Source organism: Gymnoscopelus braueri (genome assembly GCF_963280865.1).
Source record: "Gymnoscopelus braueri genome assembly, chromosome: 21".
Classification (NCBI taxonomy): domain Eukaryota; kingdom Metazoa; phylum Chordata; class Actinopteri; order Myctophiformes; family Myctophidae; genus Gymnoscopelus; species Gymnoscopelus braueri.
In genome coordinates, this window is record NC_137623.1 from 15,864,489 (window position 1) to 15,883,230 (window position 18,742).

The 18,742-nt window shown below is 40.0% G+C and overlaps 1 protein-coding gene across 1 annotated transcript in view; it reads left to right on the forward strand.

Moving 5' to 3' along the window:
* Window positions 1–11,823, forward strand: part of LOC308076893 (uncharacterized protein) — a gene marked incomplete at its 3' end in the record, with an annotated part of 98,660 nt that extends 86,837 nt beyond the window's left edge. Inside the window, exons 4-5 of the mRNA XM_080417411.1 lie at window positions 11,467–11,605; window positions 11,806–11,823. Coding sequence (XP_080273537.1) covers window positions 11,467–11,605; window positions 11,806–11,823 — 157 coding nt within the window. The remainder of the gene's footprint in view (window positions 1–11,466; window positions 11,606–11,805) is intronic.
* Window positions 11,824–18,742: the final 6,919 nt, after the last annotated feature.

The following is an 18,742-nucleotide window of genomic DNA, read 5'->3' on the forward strand; positions in this document are numbered from 1 at the left end:
CTTCACTGCTTTATTTCAACAACTGATTTCTCGTTGCTATTTATCATCACATTTATTACAAATGCACTATAGAAGGAGCACGTTCATTGAGAGACTCATAACGCCAACATGTACCACTGGGAGACACAGGAGGTCATTCCTACCTGTGTCCATTACACTTGATAACGTGTAAGGGGCATTTAATCGACTGGATTGTACAAAGTATTATGTGACCAGGGCACCTAGGCCCGGAACAGAATACCAGACTACGCCACCCTGGGAGTTTCACCCAGAGAATACCACAAAATTCACAGTTCAGAATACCAAATGTCAGATTTAAAAGAGGAGCGGAGACGTGTTTCCAGTTCAAAATATATGCCATTTTATTTAGGCAAAAATACTTAACCACATGGACACATTCACAGAAATAGCCAATCTAGCGGTGTTAAAACGGACGCCTGCCGTTATGTTTTTCTCACTTTTACTGGTTTCTCACTTGTACTGTAACATATATATTACTGTGATAGAACAGACCACTAGGACATTGGTTCTTGTACTGTAACATTTATATTACTGTGATAGAATAGACCACTAGGACATTGGTTCTCAAACATTTTCAGCTGAGACCGAAGAGATACACATGGTGTCTCAGACATACAAAAGAATCCATCATGAACAAAATCTTTGAAACACTATTTAATAGTGAACATTGGAAATATCTACAAGCTCACAACGCCTCATTGAAAGTGTTTTTTCTTTAAAAAATCATTGCATTTAACGCCTATTATTTCTACTATTGCTACACATTTCTACAGAACCTGCTGATATCCTTGTCATTCTGGGCTTAAACAAGAAGTTGAATATTTGAATTATATAGCACACATAGAGGAACTGTAGTGGTGAAACCTTTATTAAACAAAACAAAACAAAAACATAATAATTTCCCCCAAGGGATAAAAGGGGATCTGATGTTGTAACAATTTAAACAATACACATGTCAACACACAGTGAACAGTTACACAAACCCAGTAGTTTGTCAGCATTTTACTGCACTGTTATTTACTGCATATCAATGAACATAATTATTGCATGAATATGAATGAATATGACTTGCTAAATCCTGAAAAATGTGGACAGACACAGTGATGCTCATATTGTACTACCAGTAACTGAATAAGTAAATGAGCTGGAGGGAATAATGCTATAAAGATACATACATGTACAAAAAACTACAAAAAAAATGAAATTCCATCATGCTGAATAGAAAATAAGATCCATACACAAATCCATCACGAGAAACTATTAATGTTTATTTTCTTCAGTCATGTCGATTGTCAGATTATCTCTCTACTTTATCATTCTCATCCTGGATAAGACTGAATGATCATGTGTCTGTGTGACTAACTTAAACTAAAGGCTAGAGGCCCCTGTATGAGTCCTCATGTGTCTTTTTAGATCACCCTTTTGAATGCAGCCTTTACCACATACTGAACAAGAAATGGGCTTTTTGCCTGTATGAGTCATCATGTGTGTTTTTAGATGACTTTTTCTAGCAAAGCCTTTACCACATACTGAACAAGAAAAGGGCTTTTCACCTGTATGAGTCATCATGTGCGTTTTTAGATCACGCTTTTGAGCACAGCCTTTACCACAAACTTCACAAGAAAAGGGCTTTTCGCCTGTATGAGTCATCATGTGCTTTTTTAGATCACTTGTGCAAACACAGCCTTTACCACATACTGAACAAGAAAAGGGCTTTTCGCCTGTATGAGTCATCATGTGTGTTTTTAGATGACTTTTTCTAGCAAAGCCTTTACCACATACTGAACAAGAAATGGGCTTTTCGCCTGTATGGGTCATCATGTGTGTTTTTAGACGACTTTTTCTAGCAAAGCCTTTACCACATAATGAACAAGAAAAGGGCTTTTCACCTGTATGAGTCATCATGTGCTTTTTTAGATCACTTGTGCAAACACAGCCTTTACCACATACTGAACAAGAAATGGGCTTTTCGCCTGTATGAGTCATCATGTGTGTTTTTAGATGACTTTTTCTAGCAAAGCCTTTACCACATACTGAACAAGAAATGGGCTTTTCGCCTGTATGGGTCATCATGTGTGTTTTTAGACGACTTTTTCTAGCAAAGCCTTTACCACATAATGAACAAGAAAAGGGCTTTTCACCTGTATGAGTCATCATGTGTTTTTTTAGATCACCCTTGTGAGCACAGCCTTTACCACAAACTGTACAGGCAAATGTCTTTTCCCCTGTGTGAATCAGATGTACCTTTTGATTAAACATTTTGTCACACTCTGGTTGCGTCTTGTGTGATTTCAGTGTGTTTAAAGCTGACTGATCTCCCCTAGTCTCCTCCCACTCATCACTGTCTTCAGTGTCTGATTCAGAACAGTGTGAAGAGAGGAGCTGGTCATCACTAGGCAGTTGTGATGTTCCACAGTCCTCTACATCAGCTTGTGTTTTCATGTGTTCAGTTGTGGCTACAGGCTTCGTCTCTCTGTTTTCATCATCATCTTCACTTTTCACTGCTACTAATGTCAACGTTGACCCACCAGCCTCTTTTTGAGTGCTTACAAAAAAATATATGAAGCACACTGTAATAAAAAGCTCAGCTGTTTTAATTGCTTTATTTTCCTTTGTTTCCTGTTTTATGTCTTTAGTAGTTGGAAGAACTTCAGCTGTAAATAAACTGCTGCGCTCTGTGCTGAAAATAATGTGGCCCTTTGTTTACATTGCAGCTCTCATAGAAGATGCAAGGCGAGCTGAATAAGAGGTGGTCCCAATTATTTTTTAATTACTTGTAAATGTTAGATCAGTGAGTCTTTTGATTAGTTAATACTGAAGTAGAATTAACTGCACAGCTTCAGTGAACCCATTAATACTTTTACAACCGAACCATCGTACTGAGGTACACCCTCAGTACCGGCCCACTTTCACCAATAAAATAAATAAAGAGTGCTTAAAACTTACTAAGATCCAGGTGGTCTTCAGGTTCCTGTTCAAGGTAGTCTTCAGGTTCCTGTAATAATAATAATAATAATAATAATAATAATAATAATAAGGACTTTGATGTGACATAAATAAGGAGGACTAGACTATATATAGAGACTATAGATATGTATAATATTAAACTTTAAAAGTAGGTGTGTGAGAAATAGGTGTGTGGAGGGGGAAGTTAAACTCAGTCATCAAAATGGAACCTAATGGTCGGTCTATTGATCTACACATAATGATCCCCAAAAATAGATCTACAACCTAACAACACTTCACCATGCAAACACTGTGTCATACATGCAGTGTGTAGATTGATGTTGTAACAGACATACCTGCGGTGTGTAGTTTGATGTTGTGTGTGTAACAGACATACCTGCAGTGTGTAGATCCATATCAAAATCAATGTCCAGCAGTTTGTTTTGTTTCTCCAGCAGAGTTTCTAGTGTCTCTCTCTCTCTCTGGAAGAGGTTGCACATGAACTCTGCAGCCGCACTGAGGCGCTCCAACACAAACACTCTGACAAGCTTCACACAACAAACATCAGCACCACGCTGCTGTTTGTCCAAAACACACAATATCTCCTCTCCCACCGACGTCATGTGTTCATTTATCTTCAGCCGTACAGACTCCATTTGACACGTTTTTACCTCCTTTATGACACGTTTTTCACCAAGACCACAACACGCACTTACTTTCGGGTCAACGTGTTTCACACATGCATTGAAGGATCCAGGCACCGTTGCCTTCTTAGTGCTTTCGCCCCCTGGTGGAAGAGGTGTGTAAGTGAAGATAGAGCCTCCTGCTGTGGAAAGACCCTCACTGTGAGTCCTGAGAGTTTAACTGTGGTGTGTCCTGGAGTCTGAGCAGGAGGACAGAGTGGAGATTTGGAGTGAAAACACCACCTTTTATCTTGAAGAGGAGAAACACCTCCTCCCACCTCCTCACATTCTTCCAGTTCACTGCAGTCAGGGTCCATTTCAATGTGAAAGGCTCATAAGGCTACATATTTCTACAGAACCTGTGGATATCCTTGTCATTCTGGGCTTAAACAAGAAGTTTAATATTTGAATGATATAGCACACATAGAGGAACTGTAGTGGTGAAACCTTTATTAAACAAAACAAAACAAAAACATAATAATTTCCCCCAAGGGATAAAAGGGGATCTGATATTGTATCAATCTGAACAATACAAATGTCAACACACAGTGAACAGTTACACAAACCCAGTAGTTTGTCAGCATTTTACTGCACTGTTATTTACTGCATATCAATGAACATAATTATTGCATGAATATGAATGAATATGACTTGCTAAATCCTGAAAAATGTGGACAGACACAGTGATGCTCATATTGTACTACCAGTAACTGAATACGTAAATGAGCTGGAGGGAATAATGCTATAAATATAAATACATGTAAAAACAAAAACAAAAAATGAAATTCCATCATGCTGAATAGAAAATAAGATCCATACACAAGATAAAATAAAAATCCATCACAAGAAACTATTAATGTTTATTTTCTTCAGTCATGTCGATTGTCAGATTATCTCTCTGCTTTATCATTCTCATCCTGGATAAGACTGAATGATCATATATGTGTCTGTGTGACTAACTTAAACTAAAGGCCCCTGTATGAGTCCTCATGTGTCTTTTTAGATCACCCTTTTGAATGCAGCCTTTACCACACACTTCACAAGAAAAGGGCTTTTCCCCTGTATGAGTCGTCTTGTGTGTTTTTAGATGACCCTTTTGAGCATAGCCTTTACCACAAACCTCACAAGAAAAGGGCTTTTCCCCTGTATGAGTCCTCATGTGTCTTTTTAAATTACCCTTGTGAACACAGCCTTTACCACATACTGTACAAGAAAATGGCTTTTCACCTGTATGAGTCCTCATGTGTGTTTTTAGATTATCCTTGTGAGCAAAGCCTTTACCACACACTGTACAAGAAAAGGGCTTTTCACCTGTATGAGTCATCATGTGTTTTTTTAGATGACCCTTTTGAGCACAGCCTTTACCACAAACTTCACAAGAAAAGGGCTTTTCCCCTGTATGAGTCGTCATGTGTTTTTTTAGATCACCCGTGTGAGCAAAGCCTTTACCACAAACTGTACAGGCAAATGTCTTTTCCCCTGTGTGAATCAGATGTACCTTTTGATTAAACATTTTGTCACACTCTGGTTGCATCTTGTGTGATTTCAGTGTGTTTAAAGCTGACTGATCTCCCCTAGTCTCCTCCCACTCATCACTCTCTTCAGTGTCTGATTCAGAACAGTGTGAAGAGAGGAGCTGGTCATCACTAGTTGGTTGTGATGTTCCACAGTCCTCTACATCGGCTTGTGTTTTCATGTGTTCAGTTGAGGTGCTGGCTACAGGCTTCGTCTCTCTGTTTTCATCATCATCTTCACTTTTCACTGCTACTAATGTCAACGTTGACCCACCAGCTTCTTCTGTTCTTTGAAGTAGCTCCTCCTGTTCCTCTTTAATCTGTGGTTCTTCCTCCTGGACCAGACTGGAGCTCCACTCCTCTTCAGGGGAAACCTCCTCTTTACACACATGGGCGAGCAGGAAGTCTAGGAAAAAAGATACAATGAGACTCTATAGAACTTTACATGATATCATGCAGTGTTCCCTCTGCTTTATGAAAAGATGGCGAACATACATCCACTTCAGTGTCCAGGTGCAGGAAAGAAAAGCACACTGTATAAAAAAGCTCAGCTGTTTTAATTGCTTTATTTTCCTTTGTTTCCTGTGTTATGTCTTTAGTAGTTGGAAGAACTTCAGCTGTAAATAAACTCTGCTGCGCTCTGTGCTGAAAATAATGTGGCCCTTTGTTTACATTGCAGCTCTCATAGAAGATGCAAGGCGAGTTGAATGAGAGGTGGTCCCAATTATTTTTTAATTACTTGTAAATGTTAGATCAGTGAGTCTTTTGATTAGTTAATACTGAAGTAGAATTAACTGCACAGCTTCAGTGAACCCATTAATACTTTTACAACCGAACCACCGGCCCACTTTCACCAATAAAATAAATAAAGAGTGCTTAAAACTTACTAAGATCCAGGTGGTCTTCAGGTTCCTGTTCAAGGTAGTCTTCAGGTTCCTGTTTAATAGAAACAATCCTGGCTGGAGAACTGATCTTCACCTGCAGACTGGACTCCACACACTGATCTGGAATGAAGGAATGCAGCACGAAATTAATAATAAGGACGTTGATGTGACATAAATAAGGAGGACTAGACTATATATAGAGACTATAGATATGTATAATATTAAACTTTAAAAGTAGGTGTGTGAGAATAGGTGGGAGGGGGAAGTTAAACTCAGTCATCAAAATGGAACCTAATGGTTGGTCTATTGATCTACAAATAATGATCCCCAAAAACAGATCTACAACCTAACAACACTTCACCATGCAAACACTGTGTCATACATGCAGTGTGTAGATTGATGTTGTTACAGACATACCTGCGGTGTGTAGTTTGATGTTGTGTGTGTAACAGACATACCTGCAGTGTGTAGATCCATATCAAAATCAATGTCCAGCAGTTTGTTTTGTTTCTCCAGCAGAGTTTCTAGTGTCTCTATCTCTCTCTGGAAGAGGTTGCACATGAACTCTGCAGCCGCACTGAGGCGCTCCAACACAAACACTCTGGCAAGCTTCACACAACAAACATCAGCGCCACGCTGCTGTTTGTCCAAAACACACAATATCTCCTCTCCCACCGACGTCATGTGTTCATTTATCTTCAGCCGTACAGACTCCATTTGACACGTTTTTACCTCCTTTATGACACGTTTTTCACCAAGACCACAACACGCACTTACTTTCGGGTCAACGTGTTTCACACATGCGCATTGAAGGATCCAGGCACCGTCGTTGCCTTCTTAGTGCCTTTCGCCCCCTGGTGGATGAGGTGTGTAAGTGAAGATAGAGCCTCCTGTAGCTGTGGAAAGACAGTCTGTCCTCCCTCACTGTGAGTCCTGAGAGTTTAACTGTGGTGTGTCTTGGAGTCTGAGCAGGAGGACAGAGTGGAGATTTGGAGTGAAAACACCACCTTTTATCTTGAAGAGGAGAAACACCTCCTCCCACCTCCTCACATTCTTCCAGTTCACTGCAGTCAGGGTCCATTTCAATGTGAAAGGCTCATAACAAAAGACGCAATGATGGGCCATCACCAGAGAAACATTTACATAGATGCCAGTTCTTCCAATGTGTTTTGTTTCATCAACATATTGACTGTTTTTTCTTTGCCAAAGAAAGCAAACCCAGACACAAAAACATTTCACTGACTTCTTTACACTTGTAAACATTTGATGACACAAAAGTGGATTCTGATTATGTCAAAAGTTAATTTAGAAGTTTAGCTATTGATATTTTATGGAATTGTCCATTCAGATAACAAAATGTTACTTCTCTGTGAAAACAAGTGTGTTTGTTGGACATTACAATGATACGCCATCATGCCACCCTTTTTCGTTTTTGAAAATGTACGGAATTCAGGGTTTTATCAGCACTGCACAGAGAGCGCTGAGAGTGGGGAGTTTTTACTAATATAATGAATGACCTTGTTTCAGTACTTTTTACATGTGAATGAGTATCATTCTTGAACTAGGTGTAGTTCGGGTTTAGTTCCAGACTCTATACAGCATTCGGAGATTGTGGAACAGTTGTCTGGCTACGTGAGACTACTTGAGTTGAGCACAGTCCATAATGCTGTTCTGCTGTCCTTACATGAAACACTTCAATGTCGTGTATCAGCATGTCAGACATTGAAGGATACAAATACAGATACAGACATTGAAGGATACAGATATTTGATCAGCCACACAGGCTGATCAAATATTAAAGGTGTTTTATTACTATTAATCAACCTGTCAACACCACAACTGACCCAAATGAGTGTAGAAATATTGAGATTGAGAGGTTATTTCAGGAAGTATAGAGTCATAATATATCAGCTACTGTATTATGCTCCTAGGAAGATTTCCTCTCTCTCTCTGTGGATAAACTGACAGAGATTCTAGCCAGCGACCATGTTAATGTCACCAAGGAGGAGACAATGTTTGAGGCTGCCATGTTGTGCAAGCAGAGCTTTGAAAAGGTCAGTCCCTTGTCAGTGTTTTACCTGATGAAAGACCATGGAGAAGTTAAAGCCATGCGACTGGCAAAGCTATCATAATGTTAAAGTTCATTTCAGTTAACTGTTGGATGGATATCTTACAAATAAAATACTTAATAGGGTTCATTTGGTTCAATGTGTTCACGTTTCTGTGTTCACTCTACTGAGTTAATTCACAGGAAGCACAACTACAGTATAACTACAACGATACGTATGTGAGCATCCACACTGATAAAACAGTAAACAGAGGCACCAAACGCTGTGCAGTCCAGCTGTGTCAGAGCACACACAGAGAAGGGAGAGAGATCTCTGAGTGCTGAAAGACACATGCATAATGGATAATCTGACTCTGATTATTAATTATAATTAATTAGGTAGGTAGGTACCCTACCTGAGATAATGACAGTTAACCTACCAGCTAGTGTTGGCTGCATAATAGTCTCCTCATCATCTACATTAATAACACAATCTTTTGAGGATTAGTGACAGATTGCATCCCAGATGTCTGATGGATTTTGAATGGCTTTCAATGCTTCATAAAATCGTTGAAATTGATCCAAACAATATTGTCGTTATCGTGCTTGGTGTGAATGACCCTTTAAATTAACACAGTGATTTTAATGTGTGGTCTGCAGAAACAACAATATTTATTTACCATTGAGTGTGCAAGGACACACAGACGGACAAGGGCAAAAGCATTGTCTCTGCCACGCCTTCGGCCTGGGGGAGACATTAATAATAACAACAACAACTAGGTATGCGGACTGTAAAATGAATACTTACTTCCATCATGTATTCTGTAGTAATAATTTAAGCACAAGATATGCAGGCTGTACAATGAAGCAGTGATTGCTCCTGTATTGATCACATGCATCATAATGTCATTGTATAATTGTGTTTCCTTTGCTTGATGTTCTGTAAAGTACATTGAATTGCCTTGTTGTTGAGATGTGATATACAAATAAAATTGCATTGCCATTGCCGTGTTCAGATTTTGGAATTATATAAATATATTAACAACACAGATCATAACTTTATTTTATTCACATAGCCGAAGCTGTGGAAACTTTGGAAATAATGTCTTGGGGTTTGCTTTCTTTGGCAATGAAAAGTAATCAATTAAGCAAAATACATTGAAACTTGTGGCTATGTAAATGTTTCTCTGACCATGGCCCATCATCATCATCTAGGTGTCTTTTGTTATGGGCCTTTAACATTGAAATGGACCCTGACTGCAGTTAACTGGAGGAGAGCTGGGAGGAGGTGTTTCTCCACTCCAAGACAAAAGGGAGGAGTTACTGCTTTACTACATCAACACAACACAGACGGTCGGACCCCAGAAAACACACAGATACATACAGAGAAGACACCATTATTACCTCAGTTCAACTTTCAGACTGCACTCTTCTTCAAAGTGACCTTCTGAGAAAACATTGGTGTAAGATAAGATATGGATGATAATAAACCCTATGATGTACACACCAGATATATTAAGCATAATGCTCTGTGGCTTAAACATTTGTGACACTGCTGCTAAAAATATGTTATACTTGTCATTAAGATGTTTATTATACTGCTGTTCTGCCTGCCTCTACCTTTATTTCTCTCAATCAGTGTTGTTTCTTATTTGATAGTATTATCTGGTATTGTATTGTATTGTAACAGTTTCACTGCTTGTACCATGTATGAGTGTGACAAATAAAGATTCTAATTGCTTATTACTTATTTGTACTTCACTGCTTTATTTCAACAACTGATTTCTCGTTGCTATTTATCATCACATTTATTACAAATGCACTATAGAAGGAACACGTTCATTGAGAGACTCATAACGCCAACATGTACCACTGGGAGACACAGGAGGTCATTCCTACCTGTGTCCATTACACTTGATAACGTGTAAGGGGCATTTAATCGACTGGATTGTACAAAGTATTATGTGACCAGGGCACCTAGGCCCGGAACAGAATACCAGACTACCACCCTGGGAGTTTCACCCAGAGAATACCACAAAATTCACAGTTCAGAATACCAAATGTCAGATTTAAAAGAGGAGCGGAGACGTGTTTCCAGTTCAAAATATATGCCATTTTATTTAGGCACAGGGCAGATGCTTTAATAATACCTTCAGGATTTAAGCAAAAATACTTAACCACATGGACACATTCACAGAAATAGCCAATCTAGCGGCGTTAAAACGGACGCCTGCCGTTATGTTTTTCTCACTTTTACTGGTTTCTCACTTGTACTGTAACATATATATTACTGTGATAGAACAGACCACTAGGACATTGGTTCTTGTACTGTAACATTTACAGTTTACATGGGCGCAGCTCTTGCAGCGACCAGCAGCAGGTGGTGGGGGCTCCGTGTTTGTTTTATGTTTGTGGGCTTACGTTTTATGTTGTCACAAGATCACGTTAAGTTTAGCTACGTTAGGTGTCCAGTGAATTGGCCTCCTCGCTAAGAGGCTGATTAAAACAGCAACGTTACTATGAAGCGATTGCTAAACATGGATCTTGTCACTATGCTACTGTTGTGGCTAGTATGCCACCTGGCTCGGGGTATCGAGGACTTTCTTCCGTCCTCAGATCTCCCCACACGGATCCAGTACAGCCGAGAGTTTCTTCTCCATCTGGAGAAAGACTGTGATCCTCCATTGGACTTTAATCCACCCAATTTGGATTATTTCCGGAGCATGGATATGGACCCGCGATTGAGGGATTCTGCCGGTGGATCACGGCGCATTCCAGGGATTAGGAAGCGGGGGAGGAGAGGTGGCGCATGGTTAAAGGTAAAGAACCAGCCCCTGTCACGTATACCTCTTCCCTCTATTATCCTTTCTAACGTCCGATCCCTGCGTAACAAAACTGGGATACTGCAGGCACGGGTCAAATTGTGCCATGAATTCAGAGATGCGTGTATCCTAGCGTTAACTGAAACTTTTCTGGAAGAAAGAGACACAGATATGGAACTTAAGATCGACGGATCGAGACGCTGTGATCACGGACAAGTCGACGGGCGGGGGTGTGTGCCTATATATAAATGAGCGGTGGTGTAAAAACGTGATTATAAGAGAGAGGATCTGTACAGCTGATCTGGAGCTGCTCTCCGTCTCACTACGCCCTCAGTATCTGCCACGCGAATTCCCCCAGCTGTTTGTCACTGTCGTGTATATCCACCCGAAAGCAAACAGGAGTAATGCATGTGAACGGATTCACCAAGTAACCCAGAGGCTCCAATCTATATCTCCCGATGCCCCTAATATTGTTCTTGGAGACATGAATCACTGTACATTGTCAGATACTCTGCGAGACTTTTATCAGTATGTCACGTGCCCGACCAGGTATGAAAACATACTGGACTTGTGTTATGGCAACATTAAGAACGCTTATAAGTCCATCTCGCTCCACCCCTTGGGATCTTCTGATCACAACTGTGTGCATCTCATCCCTGTGTATCGCACCGTGCTGAAAAGGGAGAAGGTACAGACAATCCGGGTAAAGGACTGGAGGAATAATGACGCCTGTCTGTCTCTACAGGGTTGTCTGGACTGCACTGATTGGGACATGTTTAAACAGTCGTGTAATGACATTGATGAACTCACTGATGTTATTTGTAGCTGGATATCTTATTGTGAGAACACAGTGATCCCTGTCAAAACTGTCAAGATTTATCCTAACAGCAAGCCATGGGTATCTAAGTCACTTAAAGGGCTATTGCAAAAAAAGGAAAAGGCATTTAAAGAAGGGAACCTTGTAGAAATGCACAATATAGAGAAAGAGATAAAACGAGAAATCAGGGCTGGAAAAATGAGGTATAAAGACAAAATAGAAAATCAGCTCAGGATGAATAATCTGGGTTCTGCCTGGAGTAGTATGAAAACTATTGTAGGACTTAAAGAAGAGGGTAGGACTAATATACAGCTTAGTGGTTATAATTCAGATCTGCAGCTAGCAGAGGAATTTAATGAGTTCTACACCAGATTTGATGTGCATGATTTCAAAGGGCAACATTCTGAGCTTAGGAAGGGGTTGGTGAAATCTAGGGTTCATGACCTCTCCTTTGATGAACATAGTGTGACCACGTGTTTTAAAAGGTGTAAACCTAAGAAAAGTCCAGGCCCAGACAATATAGGTGGCCGTCTGCTTACTGTCTGTGCAGAACAGCTAGGCCCTATTTTCTATTTTATTTTTCAGCTGTCTCTTACTCAGCAGAAGGTGCCATCTTTATGGAAGCGATCCATTGTGGTGCCGGTTGCCAAGGGTCCTCGTCCCAAAGCTCTCAATGACTTCAGGCCTGTGGCCTTAACCTCTTTGGTTATGAAGTCATTTGAGAGGCTTGTTAAGGATGAGCTCTTGGCAAAAACTGAGTGTTGCCTGGACCCCTTGCAATTTGCATACAGGGCTAAGAGAGGAGTGTCCGATGCTACCATCACCTTACTGAACCTTCTATTTTCACACCTGGAAGTTAGCAAAACACATGCTAGGCTGCTTTTTGTTGACTTCTCATCAGCCTTTAACACTATTCAGCCACACATACTAGTTGAAAAATGATGATTCTGTGATTGTTAGTCTTTTGAGTGCTAGTGAAGCCAGTCATGGCCCAGTTGTAGATGACTTTATTTCTTGGTGTGAAGATGCATTCCTACAACTGAATGTCACAAAGACTAAAGATATGTGTATTGATTTTAGACGATCTCCACCAGCTCCTCAGAGTAGTGTCATAAATGGCCAGACAGTGGATTTGGTAACCACTTATAAATATCTCGGCTCCATTATTGACGATCGTCTGAAATTTGACTTCAATACTGAAATGGTGTGTAAGAAAGGTCAACAGCGCCTCTTCTGTTTAAGGAAGCTAGCCAAATTTCAAACAAGTCACTGATGATTTTATTCTACAGAGCTTTCATAGAGTCTGTTATTTCATTTGCTGCCATTTGTTGGTATGGAAACCTTGGCATTAAACAGAAAAATGCCCTTAACAGGGTTGTGAGGGGGCCAGCAAGATTGTGGGGGCACAATTTAGCTGTCTGAGTCATATATATGACCAGCAGGTGCTTAAGAAAGCATCTTCTATTATGGCAGACAGCTCTCACCCCCTAAATCCTGAATATGAATTCTTGCCTTCCGGCCAAAGGTTAAAGACCCCTGTAGCTAAAAACAATAGGTACAAATTCTCATTTGTACCTACTTCTATTCGTGCCATCAATAACAGCAGCAGGAGGAGGTAGCTATGAGTAGCTATTATTATCTGGATCTTGTGATTATGTCTATGTGTGTCTTGTGTATGTATGTTTACTGTGTGTTGGAGTTTCTTACTTTCTCACTATCTGCTGTAACATAAGTTGCCCAATTTGGGACATAATAAACTTGAACTTGAACTTGAACTTTATATTACTGTGATAGAATAGACCACTAGGACATTGGTTCTCAAACATTTTCAGCTGAGACCGAAGAGATACACATGGTGTCTCAGACATACAAAAGAATCCATCATGAACAAAATCTTTGAAACACTATTTAATAGTGAACATTGGAAATATCTACAAGCTCACAACGCCTCATTGAAAGTGTTTTTTCTTTAAAAAATCATTGCATTTAACGCTTATTATTTCTACTATTGCTACACATTTCTACAAAACCTGTGGACATCCTTGTCATTCTGGGCTTAAACAAGAAGTTGAATATTTGAATGATATAGCACACATAGAGGAACTGTAGTGGTGAAACCTTTATTAAACAAAACAAAACAAAAACATAATAATTTCCCCCAAGGGATAAAAGGGGATCTGATATTGTAACAATCTAAACAATACACATGTCAACACACAGTGAACAGTTACACAAACCCAGTAGTTTGTCAGCATTTTACTGCACTGTTATTTACTGCATATCAATGAACATAATTATTGCATGAATATGAATGAATATGACTTGCTAAATCATGAAAAATGTGGACAGACACAGTGATGCTCATATTGTACTACCAGTAACTGAATAAGTAAATGAGCTGGAGGGAATAATGCTATAAAGATAAATACATGTAAAAAAAAACTACAACAAAAATGAAATTCCATCATGCTGAATAGAAAATAAGATCCATACACAAGATAAAATAAAAATCCATCACGAGAAACTATTAATGTTTATTTTCTTCAGTCATGTCGATTGTCAGATTATCTCTCTGCTTTATCATTCTCATCCTGGATAAGACTGAATGATCATATATGTGTCTGTGTGACTAACTTAAACTAAAGGCTAGAGGCCCCTGTATGAGTCCTCATGTGTCTTTTTAGATTACCCTTTTGAATGCAGCCTTTACCACACACTTTACAAGAAAAGGGCTTTTCACCTGTATGAGTCATCATGTGTGTTTTGAGATCACGCTTTTGAGCACAGCCTTTACCACAAACTTCACAAAAAAGGGTTTTTCGCCTGTATGAGTCATCATGTGTAATTTTAGATGAGTCTTTGTAGCAAAGCCTTTACGACAAACTGTACAAGAAAAGGGTTTTTCACCTGTATGAGTCCTCATGTGTACTTTTAGTTCCCCATTTTGAACGTGGCCTTTACCACATACTGAACAAGAAAGGGGCTTTTCACCTGTATGAGTCATCATGTGTGTTTTTAGATGACCCTTTTGGGTACAGCCTTTACCACAAACTTCACAAGAAAAGGGCTTTTCGCCTGTATGAGTCATCATGTGCTTTTTTAGATTACCCTTGTGAGTACAGCCTTTACCACAAACTTCACAAGAAAAGGGCTTTTCGCCTGTATGAGTCGTCATGTGTTTTTTTTAGATCAGCCTTGTGAGCACAGCCTTTACCACAAACTGTACCGGCAAATGTCTTTTCCCCTGTGTGAATCAGATGTACCTTTTGATTAAACATTTTGTCACACTCTGGTTGCATCTTGTGTGATTTCAGTGTGTTTAAAGCTGACTGATCTCCCTTAGTCTCCTCCCACTCATCACTGTCTTCAGTGTCTGATTCAGAACAGTGTGAAGAGAGGAGCTGGTCATCACTAGTTGGTTGTGATGTTCCACAGTCCTCTACATCAGCTTGTGTTTTCATGTGTTCAGTGGAGGTGCTGGCTACAGGCTTCGTCTCTCTGTTTTCATCATCATCTTCACTTTTCACTGCTACTAATGTCAACGTTGACCCACCAGCTTCTTCTGGTCTTTGAAGTAGCTCCTCCTGTTCCTCTTTAATCTGTGGTTCATCCTCCTGGACCAGACTGGAGCTCCACTCCTCTTCAGGGGAAACCTCCTCTTTACACACATGGGCGAGCAGGAAGTCTAGGAAAAAAGATACAATGAGACTCTATAGAACTTTACATGATATCATGCAGTGTTCCCTCTGCTTTATGAAAAGATGGCGCACATACATCCACTTCAGTGTCCAGGTGCAGGAAAGAAAAGTTCAACAACAAAAAAATATATGAAGCACACTGTATAAAAAAGCTCAGCTGTTTTAATTGCTTTATTTTCCTTTGTTTCCTGTTTTATGTCTTTAGTAGTTGGAAGAACTTCAGCTGTAAATAAACTCTGCTGCGCTCTGTGCTGAAAATAATGTGGCCCTTTGTTTACATTGCAGCTCTCATAGAAGATGCAAGGCGAGCTGAATGAGAGGTGGTCCCAATTATTTTTTAATTACTTGTAAATGTTAGATCAGTGAGTCTTTTGATTAGTTAATACTGAAGTAGAATTAACTGCACAGCTTCAGTGAACCCATTAATACTTTTACAACCGAACCATCGTACTGAGGTACACCCTCAGTACCGGCCCACTTTCACCAATAAAATAAATAAAGAGTGCTTAAAACTTACTAAGATCCAGGTGGTCTTCAGGTTCCTGTTCAAGGTAGTCTTCAGGTTCCTGTTTAATAGAAACAATCCTGGCTGGAGAACTGATCTTCACCTGCAGACTGGACTCCACACACTGATCTGGAATGAAGGAATGCAGCACGAAATTAATAATAAGGACTTTGATGTGACATAAATAAGGAGGACTAGACTATATATAGAGACTATAGATATGTATAATATTAAACTTTAAAAGTAGGTGTGTGAGAATAGGTGTGTGGAGGGGGAAGTTAAACTCAGTCATCAAAATGGAACCTAATGGTTGGCTATTGATCTACAAATAATGATCCCCAAAAACAGATCTACAACTTAACAACACTTCACCATGCAAACACTGTGTCATACCTGCAGTGTGTAGATTGATGTTGTAACAGACATACCTGCAGTGTGTAGTTTGATGTTGTGTGTGTAACAGACATACCTGCAGTGTGTAGATCCATATCAAAATCAATGTCCAGCAGTTTGTTTTGTTTCTCCAGCAGAGTTTCTAGTGTCTCTATCTCTCTCTGGAAGAGGTTGCACATGAACTCTGCAGCCGCACTGAGGCGCTCCAACACAAACACTCTGACAAGCTTCACACAACAAACATCAGCACCACGCTGCTGTTTGTCCAAAACACACAATATCTCCTCTCCCACCGACGTCATGTGTTCATTTATCTTCAGCCGTACAGACTCCATTTGACACGTTTTTACCTCCTTTATGACACGTTCTTCACCAAGACCACAACAGCACTTACTTTCGGGTCAACGTGTTTCACACATGCGCATTGAAGGATTCAGGCACCGTTGCCTTCTTAGTGCCTTTCGCCCCCTGGTGGAAGAGGTGTGTAAGTGAAGATAGAGCCTCCTGTAGCTGTGGAAAGACAGTATGTCCTCCCTCACTGTGAGTCCTGAGAGTTTAACTGTGGTGTGTCCTGGAGTCTGAGCAGGAGGACAGAGTGGAGATTTGGAGTGAAAACACCACCTTTTATCTTGAAGAGGAGAAACACCTCCTCCCACCTCCTCACATTCTTCCAGTTCACTGCAGTCAGGTTCCATTTCAATGTGAAAGGCTCATAACAAAAGACAGTGCAATGATGGGCCATCACCAGAGAAACATTTACATAGATGCCAGTTTCATCAACATATAAACCCAGACACAAAAACATTTCACTGACTTCTTTACACTTGTAAACCTGTGATGACACAAAAGTGGATTCTGATTATGTCAAAAGTTAATTTAGACGTTTAGCTATTGATATTTTATGGAATTGTCCATTCAGATAACAAAATGTTACTTCTCTGTGAAAACAAGTGTGTTTGTTGGACATTACAATGATACGCCATCATGCCACCCTTTTTCGTTTTTGAAAATGTACGGAATTCAGGGTTTTATCAGCACTGCACACAGAGGGCTGAGAGTGGGGAGTTTTTACTAATATAATGAATGACCTTGTTTCAGTACTTTTTACATGTGAATGAGTATCATTCTTGAACTAGGTGTAGTTCGAGGTGTAGTTCCAGACTCTATACAGCATTCGGAGATTGTGGAACAGTTGTCTGGCTACGTGAGACTACTTGAGTTGAGCACAGTCCATAATGCTGTTCTGCTGTCGTTACATGAAACACTTCAATGTCGTGTATCAGCAGGTCAGACATTGAAGGATACAAATACAGATACAGACATTGAAGGATACAGATATTTGATCAGCCACACAGGCTGATCAAATATTAAAGGTGTTTTATTACTATTAATCAACCTGTCAACACCACAACTGACCCAAATGAGTGTAGAAATATTGAGATTGAGAGGTTATTTCAGGAAGTATAGAGTCATAATATATCAGCTACTGTATTATGCTCCTAGGAAGATTTCCTCTCTCTCTCTGTGGACAAACTGACAGAGATTCTTGCCAGCGACCATGTTAATGTGACCAAGGAGGAGACAATGTTTGAGGCTGCCATGTTGTGCAAGCAGAGCTTTGAAAAGGTCAGTCCCTTGTCAGTGTTTTACCTGATGAAAGACCATGGAGAAGTTAAAGCCGTGCGACTGGCAAAGCTATCATAATGTTAAAGTTCATTTCAGTTAACTGTTGGATGGGCGTCTTACAAATAAAATACTTAATAGGGTTCATTTGGTTCAGAATCAGAATCAGTTTTATTGTCACATCACAGGTTTACAAGGTAAAAAAGTGGGTGAAATTCGTTTTTGTACATCGTTCCCATCGCAACGTTAGTTTCCATAGAAAGAAGAGGGGGGGGGGGGAGAAGAGGGGGGTGGGGGGCAAGTGGGAAGGAGATCAAAACAAGAGAGCAACAGAAGGCCAGACAAGTTATCTACATATTTACAAAGTACCTGAGATAATAAAAAACTAAGGTGCCTGAGCATAGCAGCAATGTATGTATACTGTGCATGTTATACTTATACTGTGCATGATATACATATGGACATTAAGGTGCTTAGAGGAAAAGAGCACAATAAAAAAAGACAAAAAAAAAAAAAGTTATACATGGGATTAAGGTGCAAAAGGTCAGTGCGTGTCCACCTATGGTGGACTGACCCTAGTATAATCCGCAAGTAGCTCCATGAGGGAGTGCAACAAAAAGTCATTTGTACCTGGTGTAGTCCACAGGTGTGTCCAAGGGGGAGCTAAGTCCAAGTCATTGTCCCTGGTATAATCCACAGGTGTGTTCAGGAAGAGCCAGAAAAGTCTGCACCGCCTGTTGTCAGGCTGCTGAACAAGGCCTATGCCTCATTCAGGCTTATGCCTCATTT